Consider the following 16498-nt stretch of genomic DNA (forward strand, 5'->3'; position numbering starts at 1 on the left):
AAAGCGAGAAACAACAGAACCGTTTGGCACTAGTTTGTTGGTCTAACTGAAAACCTAGTAAACCGCCGCATTCCGACGGTTAGAAACGTTAGCCCGACTGTTACATTACATTTTTTGTTACCAACCGCATACTTATCTTACTCTTTTGCTAGTTATTTCACATTAGCAACCAACAACTAACTCCGAAACAGTTCTCATTTGTTTATTTTTGTTTCAAACATACCCCGACATGTTTGAATGTGTGAATAATCTCACGTCTGATTTTTATTAGCCTTTTTTTAGTGTCAGTTAAGAAGATATCACCCCCGTGTGTGTCTACCTTGTGTTTTTGGATTCGGGTAAATGCAGTCGGCAGATTCCACACACATGATTAAAGGTTTAAGCGACACACAGCTGTTGCTAGGCAATATAATAACCACGTATGCAAACGAACGTGACTACCGGAGTCGTGTTTTTAGAATCATAACTATTTATTTAAAAATAAACAAGGCGATAACATTCATTACAATGACCCGGTGGAAAATAGAAAATACATTTGTCGCGAAAGTGCGGGCTGGGCAAAACCCTAGCGGTGTATTGTGGGAGAGACAAGCTCCACAGACCTTAGAGGCACACGATATGTGTTGGCTCTCGCCGAAAAGGAGGCAGTATTCTTCAAGCTAAAATCATGTAATGTAAGCGGCGAAAGGAAAGCGACTGGCGTCTTTTCTTCAATTAAAAAAGAAACAAAATCAGCTCGATCATCAGGGGCGAACCATGTCCAAGCCAGGGGAGAAAAACAGATTGAACGAAGACCATGGCAGAAAGCAGAGTTCAAGTAAGCTTGTTCTTTTTTTCTCCTCTCTTTTCTCCAGCCCTCCTAAATGTGCCTGTTTTCCGTAACGCTTAGATACCCCCCTGTTTCAAACGCACCACCAAAAACCATGCATCTGTAAACACGTCTGTGTGTTTTTAAAGTGTTGGTAACGGGACCGTGTTTATTAGCCCTCACGATTATAGCTTCCCCTCTCTCTCCTTGTCGCTTGCCTGTCGTTGCAGGTTTGGCGAACGGCATGGACAGTCATCCCGTCTGCGGCTCGGCGGAGAAGCGGAGTCACCACTGGAGAAGTTACAAGTTGATCATCGACCCGGCGCTGAAGAAGGGGTCGCACAAACTGTACCGCTACGATGGACAGACTTTCAACATGCCCGTAAGTGGTGGACGGACTGACTCGCCTTTTTTTTTTTGGACGCTCGGCGGCTACAATAGTAACCGAGTAGCCGACCTCCATGATAGGTTACAATGCTTTTGCCTGCCGCCGTGGCCCAGACACCACACGGACATGCTCCTGCACCTTGACCCGCATGTCCGATGTGTTCATTCTGGTTCATGTGCAACTCCTTCAACAAGTTGTGAATGGGATGGATAACCCGAGTATTGTGTCTCCCTCCCCTCCCCTCCTCTCCTGCAGAACCCCGGGATACCACCGGTGGACATCGTCCGAGACCCGAGGATCGGTCGTCTCTGGACTAAGTACAAAGAGACGGACCTACCGGTGCCCAAATTTAAGGTGCACACTCTTTTTGACATAAAGGGATGCCAGCTTTTTTTTACCCTTGTGGGAAAAAAAAGGGGGGTGCTGTCAAAAAAGTTTCAGACACACCCCCCTCCGCTCATCTTTGGGGCTGTTGAGTGATGTGATGATGTCGGAGGGGCTGTTAAAACCAAAATAACACGCACACGCAGAGACTGGATTTACATGTTGATCGTATAACTACTCTGGCACTTTTGTTCTTATCTCAGCTGTCAGAAAGGACCCCCCCCCCCCCCCCCCCCACACACACACACACACACACACATGCTGCAGCATTAACCCCCGAGAGCACCTCTAACGTTGACCTCCTCTCATTCTTCTTCCAGATCGACGAGTGTTACATCGGCCCCGTGCCCCCGAAGGAGGTGACGTTCGCCCGGCTGAACGACAACATCAGGGAAGGGTTTCTCACGGACATGTGCAAGAAATTTGGAGAGCTCGAGCACGTCGAGATCTTGTACAATCCGAAGAACAAGAAGCACCTGGGGATCGCCAAAGTTGTTTTTGAGAACGTGAAAGCCGCCAAAGTGGCCGTGCAGTCGCTCCACAAGACGTCTGTTATGGGAAACTTCATCCACGTGGAGCTGGACCCGAAAGGTAAACAGTAGTGATGCAGTCATTCGAGGAGAAGACGCGTGTAACCTACATTTACGCACGATCAGAGCCCGCTCTCTGCAGCATCATGAAAAAGACACATTTATTTAAGTTAATATGCTCGCATTGTTTAGAATTATTTAGGAGGATGGCAGTCGCGTGTATACGTTTGACTTGCGTTGCCTGGTAACGTGGGCTATAATTGAATTTTATTGAATGTAAGCCTGCTCCCAGAAGCCCAGAGCCGAGGGTGCTGTGTGTTCTCCCACTGTGCATAATTTTAAACCTGTAAACAAACACAAACCAATCTGTCACCAGCCACCCCACCACCCCCCCACATCCTCTCTGTTTGAGTCCCATTGTAAATGAAATCACTAACATTTCATTTAGTTTTTCAGTCAACAGCAACTTTAATTCATCTTAAAGACAATGTTTGTGTTTATGTTTTATTTCCTGTGCATCTTGTGTTCTTTTTAAACAGCAAAATCATGTTTTATATGCAAAGTGCAGAGTTTTAAGTGCTTATATCTTGAATTATTACCACAAATGTATTTTTTCTTTTTTTTATAAATAGTCTTGGTATGAATTGTTGTTCACAAGTGTTGCATTTTGTGTAGGATTTGTTTTGGTAGGACATGTTTGGACCATTATCATGTAGCATCTACTGTATGTATTTTAGCAGTTCAGATTACAATTATGGACATCAACAATATTTATTTTATTGTTTTCCAGTTTACAATTCATGTATAGGCAGGAATAAACAATATATGATATTAGTTTGTAATGCTCCTGCTGTAAATAACTGGGAAGTGTGTACTCAGAAAGGAAACTGCATATGTGTATTTACAAATTAAAAACAGTTTAAGACAAGAGTTTTAATAGCTGGTATTAAGCCTGCTTTGTAGACTTGGGATCAGACTGACACATGTTTACCGTTCTGCAGGTGAGAATCGCCTTCGGTACTTCCAGCTCCTGATGAATGGCAGCTACACTCCGCAGACCCTGCCTGTTGGTGGAGAGGAGGCCAGAGATGTTTCCCCTCGTAGCCTGGCAGAAGCCTTACTGGTAAGAACTTGGACTAATAATGTGCAGAATATATTTTTTTTTCTTAATGGGTTCATTAGAACTCGCTCCCTTAAACTGTGGCAGTGGGATAATATATATAGTCCAGTACAGTCTGTACTGTACAGGTCAGTCTGTAGAAATAACCTTCCAATCAAAAGCTGACAAACTTATCTGTAATCCATTTTATCAGTGAAGCAGGTGTTGGAGGACAGCAGAGGAAATGTTATCCAGACCCTTTGCCACAGGACTGAAATCACAAATCCACTGAAACGTGCACTTTGGCCCCCTGGCCTGATATCCCCCAGGCATTGTGCCTAGATACTCTTATCAACTAGTTGTTGCCTTTTTTATTTTAAGATCTTTGCAGTCCACATTGTGAAATGTTACTTTTGGTCATTTAGCTACTATTTTTGATTTACAGAAGTTTCTAAGTTACAACCTTCGGACATGTTTCATTTAAGTTTAATTTAAGTCGTAGCTGTAGAGGTTTTAGGGGTGTGAATGTTTGCCTGTGACACTTTTTCGTTTCCGTTTGTCTCCTCTAAGGCCTGCGAGCCCATCCGCAGGTTGTCAGAGAGCAGCGTGTCTTCTGTTGGAGGAACATTGCCACCCAGCAGCTCCACCACTCCTCTGTCCCTGGAGACGGGCTACTCCAGCCTAAGGCAGGACACGCCCCAGTCCCAGGGAACCCCTCATACCCCCCGTCAGACCGGTACGCCCTTCTCTCAAGACTCCAATTTCTCCAGTCGGCAGTCAACACCGGCATACCAGTCCAGCAGGGCCGAAAGCTCGGGAAGCTACAAATCTCGCAGACACGAGAGTAAGTTCCAGGATGCTTACAACCGCAGACCGGAGAGGCCTCAGTATCGCAGCAACATGTATCGAAATACAACGTCCGAACAAGCTCCCTTCAAACAGCAACAACTCACCCCACCTGAACCTCCACCCTCCACCCCTTCCTTCACCTACACAGCACCTCCGCCTGCTACGCCCAACTTCAAGTCTGCCTTTTCGCCCTACCAGGCCCCTTTGCCCCCAGCATTCCCCCCGTCAGAGCCCGCTTTCCCTCACCCGTCCCAAAGGGAGGGTGAGTACATCCGACCACCGCAGCCGCCTCTAGCAGCCGCCACTGACTTTTTGCCCGTCAAGGAGAGACCAGAAACTCCTCCGATCCCAGAGCCCCCGCCGGAGCCCGTGCCCCAACCGACCACCCCTCCTCCTCAAACACCAGAGCACTGTCCGTCACCCGGCTCCCCAACGCTTGATCCAGAGCGCAATAGCCTGGATTCCCGCATTGAGATGCTCCTCAAGGAGAAAAGGACAAAACTGCTGCCGTTCCTGGAGGAGCGAGACTCGGACACTGAGGTGCGGATGGAGGGAAGTCCAATTTCCTCCTCATCCTCTCAGCTATCCCCAATTCCCCCTTATATAAGCGGCTCCCAAGGTGACCAGCAAAACTCCCGTCCGTCGAGCACGGGCTTGGAGGATATAAGTCCGACCCCACTGCCAGACTCGGAAGACGAAGAGCCAATTCCCGGGACCGCCTCCTTGGTCAAGAGAATCAGTTCTCCTGTCCAGGAGAAGATGAGGAACAGTGACCTCAAAGATGGACATCTTCATGGCCACACTCCCTCAGAGAAAATGGAAACGGTAAGACACATTTTTTATATATATTTGCATGAAACAAACTTATATATTTGCATGAAACAAACTAATAATGGGCATGTATTCATGTGCTGAGTGACTTTTCAAAGAAAACTGCCCCCCAAGGTTCCAGATGTAGCTAAAAAGAGCTTGTTTTAATAGCCTTGGTTAGTTGATAGTAGCACAGCGACACAGTTGTTTACACACAGCTGTGACGGTTACATGGAGGACACCGGACGTGAGGTCTAGTTTCAGTGCAAGGTGGTAGTAGTAGTAAACTTTCCCTTTTCGTTTCATTTTTTTTCATTATGCTTAGTAGGGCTGGAAGATATGTCCATAATCTTCTACCCTGATATAGGTAATTTCATCTCTTGATATATATATATATATATTGCTGTGTGAATGAAATACATAAAAACATGCACAATACTGAGTAATTTCTTATTCTATTGAGAATTTTAGAGCAAATTATAAACTCAAAATATTTCACATCAGATTTTTCTGAAGAATCTGAGTTAGTCTGTGCTTGTTATCAATTTAGGCGACATAGTGGTGTATCATGGTATCTCAATATATGGTTTCATCATGACACGATTCCATTGAAACAACATAGCAGTAGTCAGCAGAAAAAGCAGAGTAAAACATGATCTTTAAACCACTAATTAATTGTTCTTGTATGCATAGAAGCCTCTCGGCACAGGTGAAACAAGTTCACAAAAGTTATGAACGTAAAGTTAGACATAACTCGCAGCCTTACAAATACTTCACATGCATATGAAGTTGATCTCCTTGTTTGAAGCCATAGTAATGCCACCAGGCCAGTTGTATTTCTACACTTTGTGCTGTGTTTTGAAAGGAGAAATAGGAGCTGCTCTCTGTGAACACTCTTGTTTCCTCTTTCTAACACTCACCGCACGCTCACTCGCAGGAAAAAACACAGTTTGGCAGTTAGCCCCATTCAACGCCACACTTCCTGGTTTCGCTGAGCCCTGACAGTCAGGATTGGCCGCAGCGTCTCGTGTCTCACATTTCAAGTTATCACAAAGCAAGCACTGCAAACAGGTCATTTGGATAAACCACGCCACTCCCATGCTGAGTTTACTCTCCTTAGTTTCAGTCTTGAAGCAGTTGTAACAGGAATCCTTTTTATGATAATACATGACTGGGAAGAGGATTCAATGCTTATGTGTTTAATGGCACAAATGTTACACTCCCATCATTCGCTGTGGTTGTCGGAATGAATAGTTTGACGCCTAGAGCACACCACTGTTAGGAAACATGATGACCAACGTCATGGGTCAGATGTGTTTTGACTGTTCTGAAGCGAATACTAAACTTTAAGCTCAGATCGTCACTTTAATTATTTGTTGCTCTTATTTTGAAAAATTCATTATCAAACCTCAGTGCTTTTTTTTGGTACTGACAACATGCAAACAGAGTACTATAGGTTTGTATCGTGCAGGTTTTTTTTTCACTTATTCTTTTATCTGATATTTCCTGATTTAAAGGTCCTGTATTATGTCATTTTCAGGTTCATACTTGTATTTATTGCTTTCTACTTGAACATGTTTACATGCTTTAATGTACAAAAAAACATTTTCTCCTGCTGTCTGTCTGAATATACCTATATTCACCCTCCGAAACGCTCCAGTTAGAGTCTCTTTAAGCTCTCCTTAAGGTCTTCCGCATCTGCGCTCTCGGCAACTCTACACCGTTATTCCTGAGGGCTGGTTTAAAGGCACATAAGGGCTGTGTGTGCATTTCTCTGTGGATTGAGCTTATTGATACTTTCACAGTATTTATATATAACACCTCAACCTGCTTTATAATTATTTTTAAAAGGCATGTAAATCTCACTTTTCACAATATGGGACCTTTAAATAAATTTGATTCAGGCAAAGTTCTTGTATGGATGCATCTGTTTAAAAAGATGGTTCATTTATTTAAGTATGGCATACAAAAATATTGCTTTGGTACTGTTCCCGCATCTCAAGTAAGTATCTGAAAAAATGTCAATTATACCCACAATTAATGTAAAAGCTAAAGGGGCAGTTTCAATCTTAACTCATGGTCCACTTTCTAGCTTTTTCCTGAACTTTCTGACCGTATCTCAAGGTGTCGACGACGTTTGCTCAGTCGTCATGGGGAAGGAAAAGAGCATGATTGTTCTTGTGTATCTTGTGAAAAATAGAGGTTGACCTTGCATAGTCATGACAGGCTGTCCCTTTTCCACGCAGTGTCATCAGTCGTCAGGAGAGGACATGGAAATCTCTGACGACGAGATGCCCGGGACCCCAAACTCCGGTGGAGAATGTGGCAAGGGCATTGTCATAAACTCTGCGGTGTCCCCGATGCAGACCATTTCCATCCCTCCCCCCGGCTTCCCCTCTCTCACGCATCAGGCCGGCTTCCCAATCTCACATCACCACTTGTCGGGACATCCTCACCTCGCCAGTCATCCTGGAGTACCTCACCATATGCTGTCACACATGGGTCCCTACGCGCATAGCATGATGCCACTGGTGCAAATGGAGCTGATGAACTGTTTACGGTGGGAACAGTGGAGTACCGTTCCCATGTCCTTTCAGATGCAGCAGCAGATGCTGAGTCGCATCGCTCAGACTAGAGGGCCCTATCAGTATCCACATTTTATGGACAGTGGTGCATCGGGGCCGTACGGGGGACCCTACGCGCCTCTGAGTATGAGTGCTACACCTGCTAGCGGAGCAGCAACACCCGGACAACAATGGCAGCATCCCAGTGTACCAAAGTTCAACCCTACTGTTCCACCTCCTGGATATGACACTAAAAAGGAGGATCCTCACCAGGCCACTGTTGACGGTGTGCTGCTGGTCATTGTCAAGGAGCTGAAGGCGATCATGAAGAGGGACCTCAACCGCAAAATGGTGGAGGTGGTGGCTTTCAGAGCCTTTGATGACTGGTGGGAAAAGAAGGAACACTCAGCAAAGGTAAGTTATTCATGTCACCTTCCAAGATGCACATACAGTGTTAGATACACACTGTATTTGAGGATGTGGGGATTACCCGATTTACAGTTTCATAACCCTAAAAACTGTAAAAGCTACGATATCTATGTTGTCTTGATTCCTGCCTTGTTGCCCTGTGAAAACGTATCTCGCAAGTCACGTTTGTGTGTGTGTGGTGAAATCCTGAAATTTCCTCAAGAGTCACGTAACAGGTGTGTGTTAAACTTAACTAGCAAGTGTAACATTACTTAGCCGGACCAAAACACTTAAAACTTGGCTGTTCACAACATGTTACTGTTTACTTTCTGAATCTTGAGGGAATATATAGTAGTTACCTGTTCTATGAGCATGTGCAGAGCCCTCTATATATTCAAAATAAACTTTTGAATGTTTACATGTTTTATGTGCAGGACCAAAAGAAATGCTTGTGCCTTTTTTTTTTAAAACAATAAATTCCCTGGTTGAAACATGAATTGAACTGAATCCTAAACTCTTGACAAATAAATTGGCAAAACAACACAAGCAAGTTTAAAGACGGTTCAAACTTTAGATTGTTTTAAAGACACATCTTTTACGATTTAATTGGAAAAAGAATCAACTGATTAACGGATCATGAAAGTAATCCTCAGTTTACCTAAAGCAGTATTTGTTTCATGGAAATTGATCTGTAGACTGAATCCAGTCACTGTTCAGTGTAATAATAACAAGGTTTATTACAATAAATACCCAGCATTAAGAATCATATATTTCTTTCCCCAGGTATCTTTGACACCAGTGAAGGGTGCCGAGGGGAAGGAAGAAGAAAGACCCAAACCCAAAGAGACGATGGGTTCGAGTCTGCTGGAGAACTGGAACAAGGGCGAGGGACTGGGCTACGAGGGAATGGGCCTGGGAATCAGTTTGCGAGGGGCCATCCGCCTGCCCTCCTTCAAGGTTAGCCTCAAAATGTGTCTTTCAGTACTCACAGACAACCAGTTGCACTGCCTATTGGTGTTAAATGGTTGCATGTTGTGTTCAGGTGAAGAGGAAGGACCCGCCTGAGGCTGCAACAGCAGGGGACAACAAACGAGCCCGACCCTCCACTCCAGTGGATGACGAGCTAGAGGATGAAGGTAACATTTTTTTGTTCTACACATTTCCACCTGAAAGGATCTCTCTTCTTCCTGGTTTTCTAAAATTGCCAAAAGCTAATTTATCTTGCTTTTCAAATCTGTCAGACCGGGATGGAGACCCGGCCGAGCTCCCTTCGGGCGATTCCAAAATGGACGCAGACGGTGCGTCAGCGAAGCGACGGCACTCACGGCCACTTGAACTGGACAGCGAGGGAGAGGAGGAGGTGGACACCTCAGGAAAGGAAGAGGAGTCGTTGTCCGACAGGGAGGAGGAGCTCGAGGAAAAGAAAGCTGCAGATAGGCTGTCGTCAGGCAAAGTAAGCCGTCCCAAAAATGAACTTTAATTGCGTATCTGTTGGATTTATTTGTGCGTTTTGTAAACATTTCTATGATCTGTCGACATCTCTTAGGAGAGTGGCAATGAGGAGGGTGATGATGAAGACTCGTCCAGTGAGAGCGCTTCCTCAGATTCGTCTGATGATGGTTCGTTAACTAGCAAACAGCAGGAATTGGTTGTTTTTTTTCCTGTCCATTCCTGTTAATTCATCACTTCTTTTCCCCGTTTCTTGCAGAAGCTGAGAGTTCGACTTCCTCCAAGGCCAGCTCGGGCTCCTCGGCGGAAAGCGCAGACTCCTCTGAGTACGAGTTGAGCTCGGAAGAGGAGGAAGATGAAGATGAAGCGATGGCAGCGCGAGATTTGGAGGTCGAAGGCAAAATGACCCGGACCTCTTCGTCCTCTTCGTCTTCATCAACTTCGTCTTCTGATGAAGAGGGAGTGAAGGCAGAGACCAAGGCACCGAGCCCTCCTGCGGGTCCGGTCCCAGAGGACAAGGAGGAACAGAAGAGCACGGAGCTAAGCAGAAAGCCCAAACACAGACCTCCTAGTCCTGAGCAGGAGGTGACACTGCCATCATCCAAAGGTATCCCAGGTGAGGGCCCGCTGTATTATTAAAACAAATGTATTTATCATTTTGCAGCCTAATGTCGGGTGTTAAATTAAATCAATATATTTTCTTGTTTAGTCAAAGAGCGGGACATCAAGGTGGAGGGAAACATTCCTGCAGTGAAGTCTGAACCTCAGGGGCATGCAGCAAACCTTCGGCCTCCCACTCCTACAGGCACCTTGCCCGACATCGACCAGGAGAAAAAAGCCAAAGGTAAAGCAGAGCCTGAGGAAGTTCCCTGCACCCCTGCTCCATTAGCCCTGTCCCACGTAGATGCAGACACACCTGTCCCCAAATCTGTCTCCGCATCTTTAATGCACCTCCCTCTCCCTCCTCACCCGGCAGTAGATGGTCGTTCCCTCCTTCATCCCCCTCCCGGTACCCTGCCCAACCTCCCTCAGCGGCCCAGGCTCCCCACAGACGAGGATATCCCCCGCACGCCGGGCAGGGACCTGATGGAGCGCACCCGAAGTCTGGGCAAGTCCCAGAGCACGGACACGGTGCCCATCACACCTGGTAGTGATGCCCCGCTGACGGGCAGCAGCCTGTTGCTTAGTTCCCCTCACATCCCCGGCAGCCCCTTTTCCTACCCTGCACAATCCCCTGTCCTTAGTGCCGGAGTCCCCCGCACTCCAGGAAGAGACTTAACTTTCACCCCTGTCTTCCCTGACCCCACAGCATTGACTCTCAATAGGAAAGTATCCTCTGAGAGCCTGGACGATCGGCCCGTTTTTAAGGAGCCGCCGGTCAGCGCTCTACCTAACCAGGCCCTTCCAGCTGGAGCGGAACATACGGCCAGCGTCCCTGAAGATCTCCCAGCTGGTCTCACGGTAGACGTCCCTGTGCCGTCAGATACTACCCCATCGAAGAGGAAACCTGGGCGACCTAAAGGCAAAAAGACCCAAGCTGTCTCCGCAACTGATGAGTCTTTGGAGCTCTCGTCTGAGTCCACCTCTCTGCCTCACGACGCACACCTCAGCGTTCTATCCATGCAAACGATCTCTTCCAAGTCCCCCGACCACCCGAGCCTTGACTTCCGGGAAGGAGAGGTGAAGCCTCAGACGGTTCTGCCTGCGTCAGACGGCTTCCTGTCCTACGAAGAAGAGGCACCCGTGACTGTGAAGCCCACACGAAGGGCGCGGCGAGGCTGGGAGGAGCTGCTGCTGGGCAGCCTGTCACCCGTCACTTCGCCTCCCCGGCCGTACTTCTCGCCGCGCTCCGACTTCGAAGAGATGACCATCCTGTACGACATCTGGAATGAAGGCATAGACGACGAAGACATACGGCTCCTGCAGATCACTTACGACAAGATGCTTCAGCAGGATAACGGCAACGACTGGCTTAACGACACGCTCTGGGTCAACCATCCTTATATCCTTTACTGCTTAACATCAGCTGATTTACCCTGAATGTTGTTATCATTAATATTGATCTTTATGTGTATGTCACGTTTCAAAGTGACGTGCTCAAGAAGTCAATTTCCAAATCAGTTCCAGTTAAATGAGACTTAAAATAAGTCTGTTATTTTCTTCTTAATAGTGTTTTTTTGTAGAGTGCATCTCATAGCAGCCCCCTCTGGTGGTGAAATTGAGGAAGTTTTTTTTACTGCTTTTGAATTTGACAAAGTGTTTTGTCCAAGGTCTTTTGTTTTTTTCCTTGACTCCGCTGCACCTACCAACATCCCCCGAGTGAAGAAAAAGAGAAGAGATGACGGCATGAGGGATCACATGACGGGCTGCGCGCGAAGCGAGGGGTACTACAAGATCGACAAGAAGGACAAGATCAAGTACCTTCAGAGCACAAAGCTGCAGTCAGAAGAGCCACCAGTTGACACACAGGTGGGAACTGTTTTTTTTTTTAACGTGCACACTTTCACAGAACCTAAACATCATAGTATCGACCTGCTGCAGGCGAACACGTCTTAACTCCATCCTCTCTCCGCAGGGTATGAGTATTCCTGCACAGGTTCACGCCTCTACCAGAGCAGGCTCAGAGCGGCGATCAGAGCAGCGGCGTTTGCTGTCATCCTTCGCGTGTGACAGTGACCTGCTGAAGTTCAACCAGCTGAAGGTAAACACGGTCGATCTGACCTGTGCTCCTGTGGGCAGTTTGATTCACTCGCTGAATTTTATAAAACAAAACAAAAAAAAAACAAGACAGACAGGCATCATTGCATTTATTGTCGTCATCTAAAAGTCACACTTTGCTCCCCCTCCCCGCTTTTTCTCTTTCAGTTCCGTAAGAAAAAGATCAGATTCTGCAGATCGGGTATCCACGACTGGGGTCTGTTTGCTCTGGAGCCCATCGCTGCAGATGAAATGGTCATCGAGTATGTGGGACAAAACATCAGACAGGTGAGAGCCAGTTGATTGTTTGTTTCATGTGGGTTTTCTGTGGGTATATTAAACAAATCTACTCACATTCATCTGATGCTCAGAGTCTGTTTATAAGATGAAGAACGTTGAATGAACCAAGGTCCCCACACGTCCTGGAAAACCTGAACATTAAGAGACTAGTTTTCCAGTCATGGAAACACCTGGAAATTGATTCTTTTGACCAAATATCTTAAAAAAAGCTGTGTTGTTAAATTATATTTTGGCCGCTCCGTCACTTATAAACTAGACCCAACGTTATCATTTCGGCTTCTGTGTCAGTCAATCCGCAGAGTGGAACAGATGCTTTCGGTTTCAAGTTTATATTTCCGGAGCTGCGTGTGGGTTAGATGTGTCAAAATCTGCTAATTTTATATAAGGGTGTCCTAAAAAATGTATACACACTTTAAATAAGTGTTAACTAGGTGTTTATTAAAATTAATTTAATTTTCAAAATGTAATAGAATTTGCAAACATCATTTTATTGTTTTGTCACGGCCTGTTCTCAAACTGATGTCCTTTCATGTCCAGACACTGCTGACATCACGAAACAATTCCCTCGGTATTTGGGGTTATTCACGTTCAATGGCTGCTTTCAATTCAGCGTCTGTTGCAGGTCTCATAGCGTAGACTCTGTCTTTTAGGTATTCCCATAAAAATATATATATATTTATATATATATATATATAAATTGAGTTATCTGCTACAATGTGTATACTTTTTTTTGCGACACCCTGTCTATATATATTTGTGAGCAAATGCTGTCTTGGAAAATCATTTCTTAAAAAGAACGGGAACCCTGTGAAAAAATATTTGATGTGAATATTTGTTCAGGATTTATGATGGATTATACCGTGTACATATGAAGACTTGTCAAATGCTCTCTTGTAATCTTACAGTATATGTTGTATTTGGTTGGATGTATTCTGTACACTCTGATGACTGATAGCGAGTTACACTGTTTGGTTAATGAGCTATGGTAGAGACCTAGTGGACTTCTAAGTCAGGTAAGCTATCGCTTTAATTTGAAAGCTGTCAGACCTCTTTTTAAGTGACAATCCTTCATTGGCAGGTGATTGCGGACATGCGGGAGAAGCGCTACGAGGATGAGGGCATCGGCAGCAGCTACATGTTCCGCGTCGACCACGACACCATCATAGATGCTACGAAGTGTGGCAACTTCGCCCGTTTCATCAACCATAGCTGCAACGTAAGACAACACATGCACGGTGCTTGTTTTGTACAAAGCTTCGGCACCACGTAAAGGACACGGAAAGATTAAAAGAATTCCATTTATATGTTTTCTTTCAGCCCAACTGTTACGCGAAGGTCATCACGGTGGAGTCTCAGAAGAAGATTGTGATCTACTCCAGACAGTCTATAAACGTCAACGAGGAGATCACCTACGACTACAAGTTCCCCATCGAGGACGAGAAGATCCCCTGTTTGTGCGGAGCAGAGAACTGTAGGGGGACGCTGAATTGAAGTCCGTGTGAGCTGCACTCTTTTCCGGGTTGTCTCTACATTTCATTCAAGCGTTCCAGACACGCAGGTGTTTGGACTCTGGACGAGGAGGAAACTAAAGAGGGAAGGTTTTTATTTTGGAGAAGAAACCTGCAAGTCGTCCGCACGACCCTCTTCACATACTTAACTCTAGATTGTTTACGATTTATGGTGCTCTTGAAATGAAAAACGCATAGTTTTATATATATGTATATATATACATATATATATATATATATATGCCAGTGACCCAGAACTTGATTAAACAATTGCTGGTGGAGCTTTTCTTCCTCCTCGACGTCGGACAGTATTTCAGCATGGCTCCTTCCACATCCAGTCCTGGTTTGTACGGTTTTACACTTTTTTTCACTCTCTCTCCTTTTGTCTCATAAGCTTTACATTAAACCACACGTGGTACAAGAACAACTACAACACGTGTTCAGCTGCTTACTAACACTGTTGAGACGCACAAGCCCTCCAGGAAAAACGCCTCAGTGGGAGAAGACGCCGCAGACGGAGGGGGTTGGCGGAGTGTCGCGGCCCCCTGTCACCGCACTGCAACCCTGCTTTCACGCTCTTACCTCCTGCGCCCCAGTTCTTCTTGGACATAAATGGAACTGAAAATATATATACATCAAGCAACATAAATGGTTAAATCCTGCCACCGAAATCTGGAATATTTGGATATCACGCCTGCATTCACCAGCCAATAATGGATCATGCTGCTTCCTGTTAGTTTATGCAAAACAAGTCGAAGAATGACGTGCAAAAATTTGTATTAATGATATTCCAACATTTTCCAGTTTTGTTTAGGTAGTTCTCCTCTTCTTTGTTTCTTCAAAGACACTATTTGTGTGTGTGTGTGTGTGTGTGTGTGTGTGTGTGTGTGTGTGTGTGTGTGTGAATGCATGAGAGAATCATCACGTTTGTGTGTGAATGTGAACGCACTGCCCCCTGTAGGACGCAGCATAGAAGGACACCCAATCATGCAGAGAAAATGTCAATTCCAGTCTACATCCACTGGGCAGCATTTGAAAATACTTGTTAAACTAAGTTCTCAGCTTATGATGAAAGACTTATTTCTCATTTTAAGTGCCATATGGACGTGTAACTGACTTTGTTTAACCTGAGCAATCCAGTGACAGACATAAAAAGTTGTCATGTTTTTTCGCCTGGAGCTGTGTTAACATGCATGTGCAAATATTAGCTGCCTATTTTCTTTTTTTTTCACCACTGAGGGTGATGATTATGATGATGATGATAATGATGATGATGAGATTTAGGCTTCCTTCATCTTTCCCCGGGATGACCCTTCTCATGTTTGCGTCCTCTTTAACTACAACACTTATTACGCTACCAGTGTTTGAGGTTTCCCTGCGAATCATAAGTGTTTCTGTGACCCAGCAGACCTCTTGCAAGGGTTGTTCTTTCTTTATAATCTCATTAAGATTAAAAAAAAAAAAAAAAAAAAAGTTACTTGTGAATGCACTCGAGGCTTGCACTTCCGCTATACGGCCCCCTCTCAGCCAATCATTTCCCCGCTTCAAGACCAAGTCAGTCATTGCTTTTCATTCAGTTGGATCGATTGTGGAGATTTTCGGGTTTTTTTCCACCAGTGATGTTTTTTTTTTTTTGTATATGACGACTTGTACAGAAGATCTAAACCTTTTTTCCTTTTTTATCTTCACATGGGATGCATCTTTCTCTCTCTCTCTCTCTCTCTCTCTTTCTCTCTCTTTTTTTTAACAAAAGACTGAGTATTTAAAATATTTTCAGGGATCTGTTAAAGGAATCTGAGGGTTTAAAAAAGGTTGTTTATTTAAAGAAAAAGGTCCATTGTGTACAGGAAAAGTCTCCACCTCCCTATTGAAAGATTGTTTCTTGTAGAAACGTCTTCATTTTCTGCCCATTTGCTTTGTAATCCTTAAAAATGTGTAAATACTGTAACTGTGAATACTATATATATATAAATATATATATATATTTTTGTTCCCCAGGATTTGCTACGCAAACACAGCTCAGAGATCTATGTAACATATGAGGTGAGCGACGAGCTGGTAGCAGGAAATTCAGCTTGTGTCAAGCTTAGTTTTTTTTTTTTTTAATTTTCTGTTGTAAATTCTATGAAAAGTCGTTTGCGGTGTGGAGAAAAAAAACAAAAAGGTGCAGAATCGGCATGGGAAGAGGATTGAAGCATCAGCCTGTTTCTCATGTCTATTTATTACACAAATGTATGGAAAAAGGAAAAATGGAAATAAAGCAATTTTGCATACATCCATAAACGGTGGTTGTTTTTCATGGGACGTGGAGCAAAACGATGTGGGAGATGAAATAAAAGAACTTGCTCTGACATATTGGATTTGTTCTTTGATGGAATAAACCCCCTCACAGTACGGATACTGACTTTTCATGAATGGGAACAGGAGGCAGCAGCTGACCAAACAATGAGTCTGTGTCAGGCTGGTGTAGAGGACCTCGTCATGTGATTCACTGTCCTCTTAACACACACGCACACACACACATACAGATACATATACACAGCCAGTATGTTTCACACAAATGCGACCAGTAGTGACATTAAAGTGACATTAAAGACTGACAGTTCTCCTCCTGACTTCTGATTTTTAGGGCTGTTTTAAGTGTTTTGGGGCAAATCTCAAGGTGAATTCACTCATCTTGTGAGTGAAAGGTGGATTTGATCCC

At 44.7% G+C, this 16498-nt stretch overlaps 1 protein-coding gene across 2 annotated transcripts; it reads left to right on the plus strand.

Moving 5' to 3' along the window:
• The first annotated feature begins 666 nt into the window (after positions 1-666).
• setd1ba (SET domain containing 1B, histone lysine methyltransferase a) lies at positions 667-15848 on the plus strand. Of its 2 annotated transcripts, none has more exons than XM_083930167.1 (18): positions 667-817; positions 1039-1190; positions 1452-1550; positions 1901-2171; positions 3112-3233; positions 3780-4883; positions 7115-7846; positions 8624-8797; positions 8883-8976; positions 9082-9293; positions 9387-9459; positions 9549-9905; positions 9999-11291; positions 11592-11758; positions 11865-11990; positions 12155-12274; positions 13365-13502; positions 13604-15848. In XM_083930167.1, exons 1-18 carry the CDS (start codon positions 757-759, stop codon positions 13775-13777), a joined length of 5469 nt encoding a protein of 1822 aa, XP_083786293.1. In that variant the 5' UTR covers positions 667-756; the 3' UTR covers positions 13778-15848. The 2 variants fall into 2 exon arrangements, with proteins under 2 accessions (XP_083786293.1, XP_083786294.1); XM_083930168.1 differs by having other exon boundaries at positions 9549-9896.
• Positions 15849-16498: the final 650 nt, after the last annotated feature.

Source organism: Echiichthys vipera (genome assembly GCF_963691815.1).
Source record: "Echiichthys vipera genome assembly, chromosome: 16".
Lineage (NCBI taxonomy): Eukaryota > Metazoa > Chordata > Actinopteri > Perciformes > Trachinidae > Echiichthys > Echiichthys vipera.

Excerpts from the sequence above, each read along its gene's own strand:
- setd1ba (XM_083930167.1), top strand. The coding sequence starts at position 757 with ATGTCCAAGCCAGGGGAGAAAAACAGATTGAACGAAGACCATGGCAGA. Across the intron at positions 1,551-1,900 it reads TACCGGTGCCCAAATTTAAG|ATCGACGAGTGTTACATCGG; the intron begins GTGCACACTCTT and ends TTCTTCTTCCAG. Across the intron at positions 3,234-3,779 it reads GCCTGGCAGAAGCCTTACTG|GCCTGCGAGCCCATCCGCAG; the intron begins GTAAGAACTTGG and ends GTCTCCTCTAAG.